This window comes from Hibiscus syriacus, unplaced genomic scaffold (genome assembly GCF_006381635.1).
Source record: "Hibiscus syriacus cultivar Baekdansim isolate YM2019G1 unplaced genomic scaffold, ASM638163v2 tig00110017_pilon, whole genome shotgun sequence".
Classification (NCBI taxonomy): Eukaryota; Viridiplantae; Streptophyta; class Magnoliopsida; order Malvales; family Malvaceae; genus Hibiscus; species Hibiscus syriacus.
Window position 1 is genome coordinate 1,371,731 of NW_024062565.1, and position 6,366 is coordinate 1,378,096.

Here is a 6,366-nt window from a genome sequence, read left to right on the forward strand (position 1 = left end):
GGTGGCGAAGCGGTAAAAAAGGGCATGGTTTTACCATCATAGGAAGTTACATTAGCGGTAAAATTATTTCCACGTGGACCAAATCAGATGTGTCCATGTGGAAACCGTTGAATATCTGCGTGATTGGAACTCAGTGCATATGGAGTAGTATATATAATTCCCGTGAATCGATCATTTTCAGTACTGTGTGATCTATTCAAGTTTACACAAATTTGGAAAGAGAGATGGCTACGTGGCGATACTCCGCGATGACGAGTGGAACGGAGGCGGTTTCCGGTCACAATGCGGTGGCTAGATTCCTCGACTTCGGCCGTGGAAGGAATGGCGGCGGTGGCGGAGGGAGAAGAGTAATCAAAGCGGATCAACTGATGCTGATGAGGAAGTGGCAGCTTCGGCCGATGAAGAGGTCGTTATCGGTGAAGAATGTGTCGAGTGATCGCAAACAGAAGGTGAAAGATCCGCTTACTCAGCAAGAAGGTTCGATCTCCTTCCGTAATATCGAATGCAAATGCTCTGTTTTTTTACTTTTATTTTTCAGTTTTATTGTTCGTTTGTTTGGTTAATTGGAAACTTGAAGATTTTGTGTTATTAATTACAATCTCCTTCGCTTTCCACTTTTATTTTTCAGGTTCGATCTCCTTCCGTAATATCGAATGCAAATGCTCTGTTTTTTACTTTTAGTTTTCTTGTTTATTTGTTTGGTTAATTGGAAACTTATGGATTTTGTGTGTTAATTATGTGGGTAAAGTACACAAATGACTATAGTATATTGTTTTATTAAATCATTCTACTATTAAAAGTTATAAAACGATACTTCGATTATAGAATTTTATTTTGTTAAGTCTTTCTATTATTAAAAATTACAAAATCATCACTCGATTATTTATTATGTTTTTATTCAATTGTCTAAATTGAATATTAATACGATGATTGATATATGATAGTCGTTTGAGATTTTGGAATCATATTTTATGATATTAAGTTTAGTTTAGAAAACTCTCAACTTTTTAATTGAAAATGATGAATTTGAAACATAATGAACAGTCGGGTTACTATTTTATAACTTTTAATAATCAACGGACTCAACAAAATAACACTCTATAGTCGAAGAATTATTTTGTAATTTTTAATAGTTGAGGATTTAATAAAACAATATCATATAATCAGGGGACCATTTGTACATTTTTCCCTAATTATATATACATGTATAATTTTTCCAATGTCCTTCGCTTTACGCTTTTGCTTTTCATTTTAACTTTGATTCATTTTCATGGGACGTAGAATCTCCTGGCAGTCGTCCCCTTTTAACTCCTCCGGATGCTTCATCCATTGCCTCTAGTATCCAATACCATGCCGAGTTCACCCCATTGTTTTCCCCTGAGAAGTTGGAGCTTCCAAAGGCTTTCTTTGCAACCGCACAAAGTGTTCGTGACGCGCTCATTATAAACTGGAATGCAACATATGATTATTATGAAAGATTGAATGCAAAGCAGGCTTACTATTTGTCAATGGAATTTCTACAGGTGTGCGATTTTTCGACGTTCAGTTCTTGAGTTCTGTAACTCACTTTGAAGATGTTACAATTTAAGCCTTACTTGTTCTTCTATAGGGTCGAGCTCTGTTGAATGCAATTGGTAATTTGGGGCTTACTGGAGCTTATGCAGAGGCTTTGAGGAAGTTTGGACACAACCTAGAAAAAATAGCTGCTCAGGTTGATCGGTGTATATAATTTTTTCTCTTTTGCGTACCTTGCTTTATAATACATTCTGACAGTAGTGAATGATTGGAGAGGAAAAAAGAATCTATAGACTTAGTTATTGATACATTTTCTGTTTTATCAGAGGAACTGACCATCATTTGAATCCTTTACCAGCTACCATAGTGCCATATATGATTTCCCTTTCTGATTTGTTTTGTGTCTTTGTCAAAAAAGAAAAACTGGGAGGGTGTCATGATAGCTAAATTCTTTGATTGGTTTATAGGAGCCTGACGCTGCCCTAGGGAATGGAGGCCTCGGTCGACTTGCCTCCTGCTTTCTGGATTCTTTGGCAACCTTAAATTATCCAGCATGGGGTTATGGGCTTAGATATAAGTATGGCTTATTTAAACAGCGTATTACAGAAGATGGGCAGGAAGAAGTTGCTGAAGATTGGCTTGAGGTATACTTGCTCTTTGTTTGTAGAAATAAATGTACACAATGTCTATATGACATCTGCAAAATGAATATTGCTGTTTTATTTAACTTTGTCTTGATTGTGGTTTCTCTTTTAGATGAGCAATCCTTGGGAAATTGTGAGAAATGATGTCAGATATCCTATCAAGTTTTATGGCAAGGTCCTTACAGATTCAGACGGAAAGAAACACTGGATTGGAGGAGAGGATATAATAGCTGTTGCTTATGATGTCCCAATACCAGGGTATGAAACTAAAACCACGATCAACCTAAGACTCTGGTCAACGAAAGCTCCATCAGGAGACTTTGATCTATCTGTGTTTAACTCTGGAAAACATACCCAAGCAGCTGAGGCCCTATATAATGCTGAAAAGGTCTGTTATTATTTCTTATAATTATCCGTATTTGCTTTGGACAATGTTGATCCAAGTGGTATGACGAGGATGACTTATAATATGTATTTGAATGCCAGATTTGCTATGTACTCTACCCTGGGGACGAGTCACTTGAAGGAAAAACCCTTCGTTTAAAGCAACAATATACCATGTGCTCAGCTTCCCTACAAGATATCATTGCACGTTTCGAGAGAAGAACAGGAACAAAGGTCAGATGGGAGGAATTTCCTGAAAAGGTTGCCGTGCAAATGAATGACACTCATCCCACTCTTTGCATTCCAGAGCTGATGAGAATTTTGATCGATGTGAAATGCCTAAGCTGGAAGGAGGCCTGGAATATCACCCAAAGGTACGCTTAAGCCATGTTTGTTTAATTTTTTGCAGCACAAATCCTTTATTTTTCCTTTTCCAACATGTTTTCTGCAAGATGTTATTAGGAAGATCAAGCCATACTCTGTATTCACTGTAATGCCCTTTTTCAGAATCGTGGCATACACAAACCATACTGTTCTGCCTGAGGCTTTGGAGAAATGGAGTTTAGCTCTTATGCAGAAACTGTTGCCTAGACACGTGGAGATTATAGAAATGATTGACGAGGAGGTCAGCTGGAACACATACATAAGATGAAACCTTCATTTTTTTGGAATTCCTGTTTCTATTCTAATTCGATTTGCTTCCTATTTATACCATTTGCAGCTAATTCGTACCATAGTTTCAGAATATGGTACAGCGGATTCCAACTTACTGCAGACGAAGCTGAAGCAGATGAGGATTTTAGAAAATGTTGAGCTGCCAGCTGCGTTCTCTGATTTACTTGTTAAACCCAAGGCAAGTCCTATTACTGTTTCCACTGATGTACTTAGCGAATCTGAAGAGGAAAAAGAAGATGAAGAAGAATTCAAGCCTGCTAATAGAAAAAGTAAATCGGTAAAGAAAGGCATTCAAGGGAAGAAAAAGAAGGTCCCGGAACCAGTACCAGAGCCCCCTAAGTTGGTTCGTATGGCTAACCTATGTGTTGTAGGTGGTCATGCAGTCAATGGAGTTGCTGCTATTCATAGTGAGATAGTAAAAGACGAAGTTTTCAATGATTTTTTTCAGGTAAATGCAATTTATAGAACATCTCTGTTTGTTACGAGGAAATGATTCTATTATTGAACTCTGTGCTCAAATTTTGGCAGTTGTGGCCTGAGAAATTTCAAAACAAAACAAATGGAGTCACACCAAGAAGATGGATCCGTTTCTGCAATCCAGACTTGAGTAAAATTATAACAAGCTGGACTGGCTCAGAAGATTGGGTTTTAAATACCGAAAAGTTGTCTGAACTTAGAAAGGTATTCATATCTGAACCTTTTCTTTTTCTTATAAAACTTTTTGTACAATCATTTTGTATGTTTCATTGAAGTGAAATTTATTTACACTCTTTGAATGACCAGTGATGATATGACTTGGCAACTCTTATGAGCAATAACTAGCGTCATCGGACATACCTTCTAAAATGCTATTTTCACAAGGAAAAAAAACTGCCTGATTGTCTTTTGTAGAATCTAGTCCTATTTTTCGTGCCGATTATGTAGACACCTATATCTAATATTTGTTGTTATTTCACAGAATAGGCATTGCTTGTGCAATTCCAGCACTGTTATTATATCATGAAATAGATAGTCTCTACTATTCTGATATATATATATGAAGCATGCTTCTGTCTATAAAAATGCAAAATGTGCATTTTTGTGGTTATTCAAATGACTTCACATATGAGAAAACGTTTGAATCCTTCAATTATTACTGATGAGTGTAGTGGCATATGTTCATAGTTTGCGGATGATGAAGATCTTCAGGCCCAGTGGAGGGCCTCAAAAAGGAACAACAAGTTAAAGGTTGTGTCTCTCATCAAAGAAAAGACGGGCTATATAGTAAGCCCTGATTCAATGTTCGACATCCAGGTGAAGCGCATCCATGAATACAAGCGTCAGCTGCTGAACATTTTGGGAATTGTTTACCGGTACAAGTTGATGAAAGAAATGAGTGCTTCAGAAAGAAAGAAAAAGTTTGTTCCACGAGTTTGCATATTCGGGGGAAAAGCATTTGCCACTTATGTTCAAGCCAAGAGAATTGTGAAATTCATTACTGATGTTGGGGCTACAGTTAATAATGATCCTGATATTGGTGATTTACTGAAGGTATATGTTGGCTGCAAAATATTACATTTTGTGAAATTGTTGTTTTAATAGTTTACTCGATTACTTTCATGTCTCTAATCAGGCCTAGTGTCTTATTGTGTTGTAATTTTAGGTTATTTTTGTTCCTGATTACAATGTGAGTGTGGCTGAATTGCTTATCCCTGCAAGTGAGCTATCACAACATATCAGGTATTTCGATTTTATATTAAATTGGCTCAACTTCAACACAGAAGCTTAATGGAGCTGAAGCTGTTATGGTTTTAACATGAAAATGAATACCACGTTTTCTCGAATTTGCATTGAGCTCGATCGTTATATGCCTGTATAGGAGGCTTATTCACAGAGTTGACATTGGGGCTTTTATGTTGCTTTCCCTATATGCAGTACTGCTGGGATGGAGGCAAGTGGAACAAGCAATATGAAGTTTGCGATGAACGGTTGCATTCTGATTGGGACCTTGGATGGTGCCAATGTTGAAATACGAGACCAGGTTGGGGAAGACAACTTTTTCCTCTTCGGGGCTAGAGCTGACGAGATTGCGGGACTTCGGAAAGAAAGAGCCGAGGGGAAGGTATGCTTTCGTACAGTCAGATAACCGGTTTTCCTTTCTCTCATCATTGACCTAGTTGACATCTTTCCGCAGTTCGTCCCAGATCCTCGGTTTGAAGAAGTTAAGGAGTTTGTCAGGAGCGGAGTGTTCGGTTCCTCCAGCTATGCTGAAATGTTAGGATCGTTAGAAGGAAACGAAGGCTTCGGACGTGCAGACTATTTCCTTGTCGGCAAAGACTTCCCTAGTTATATAGAATGCCAAGCAAAGGTGGATGAAGCATATAAAGATCAGAAAGTGAGTAACCTTCTCCTTTGCTCACATCACAAACTCATGCCTGTTCTAGTTAGCAGCAAGTACTCGTGTCGGACACATAAATCCGAGCAAGGTAACGTTTTACTAACGTCCTGTAACCGTGTTTGTGGCAGAGATGGACACGAATGTCGATCATGAACACCGGCGGTTCGTACAACTTCAGCAGCGACCGAACCATTCATGAATATGCCCAGGAGATTTGGAACATTAAGCCTGTGGAATTACCATAGTTTGGCCGAGAGTCTTTCAACTACGAGAGCTGGCCATTTTGCCTTAAAAGCTCTGTTAATAGCTGCTCTCTTTGTTGTCATATTACCATATTTTGTGGTAACTGAATAAAAGCAATAAAATCTTGAGTTTATCAGTTTAAAAATATGTTTTCATACAACTAATTCTAATTAACATGTTTTAAATAATCAAAATAATGATATAAATATAATTAATAAAATGACTCATACTAAATGATAGAAATAAAATGATTTAATAGATTAAACGGTATTTTAACATTTAAAATTGTCTCATTTATACTTTGGTAGTTGAAGAACCTTTTTGTTTTCAATTTTTTATGATTTTTTTTTGTTATAAATATAATGTGTATTATATGTCATTCGACACGTTTTTCACCATAGGTGTGAACAATTTGTTGCTTTCAAAGATTCTGGAATCGAATTTCCTCACTTATATTTTGCTCTTAGAACTTGGACCCAAATGTGGTTCTTATTCCTTACCAGCTGAAACGCCACTTTCACAAGGAAG

At 37.3% G+C, this 6,366-nt stretch overlaps 1 protein-coding gene across 1 annotated transcript; it reads left to right on the top strand.

Annotated features, from left to right (window-relative positions):
* The first annotated feature begins 192 nt into the window (after positions 1-192).
* Positions 193-5,855, top strand: LOC120212930 (alpha-glucan phosphorylase 1-like). The gene is made up of 14 exons (XM_039211112.1): positions 193-477; positions 1,282-1,523; positions 1,610-1,711; positions 1,983-2,159; positions 2,272-2,547; positions 2,646-2,917; positions 3,051-3,168; positions 3,265-3,666; positions 3,747-3,899; positions 4,383-4,748; positions 4,861-4,937; positions 5,133-5,319; positions 5,392-5,592; positions 5,724-5,855. Exons 1-14 carry the CDS (start codon positions 225-227, stop codon positions 5,838-5,840), a joined length of 2,943 nt encoding a protein of 980 aa, XP_039067043.1. The 5' UTR covers positions 193-224; the 3' UTR covers positions 5,841-5,855.
* Positions 5,856-6,366: the final 511 nt, after the last annotated feature.

What these genes read in the sequence shown, in the direction of transcription:
- LOC120212930 (XM_039211112.1), top strand. Translation starts at nt 225, where the DNA reads ATGGCTACGTGGCGATACTCCGCGATGACGAGTGGAACGGAGGCGGTT. An exon ending in ATATTGGTGATTTACTGAAG is followed by an intron (nt 4,749 to 4,860) that starts GTATATGTTGGC and finishes TTGTAATTTTAG; the next exon opens with GTTATTTTTGTTCCTGATTA. An exon ending in AAGAAAGAGCCGAGGGGAAG is followed by an intron (nt 5,320 to 5,391) that starts GTATGCTTTCGT and finishes ATCTTTCCGCAG; the next exon opens with TTCGTCCCAGATCCTCGGTT.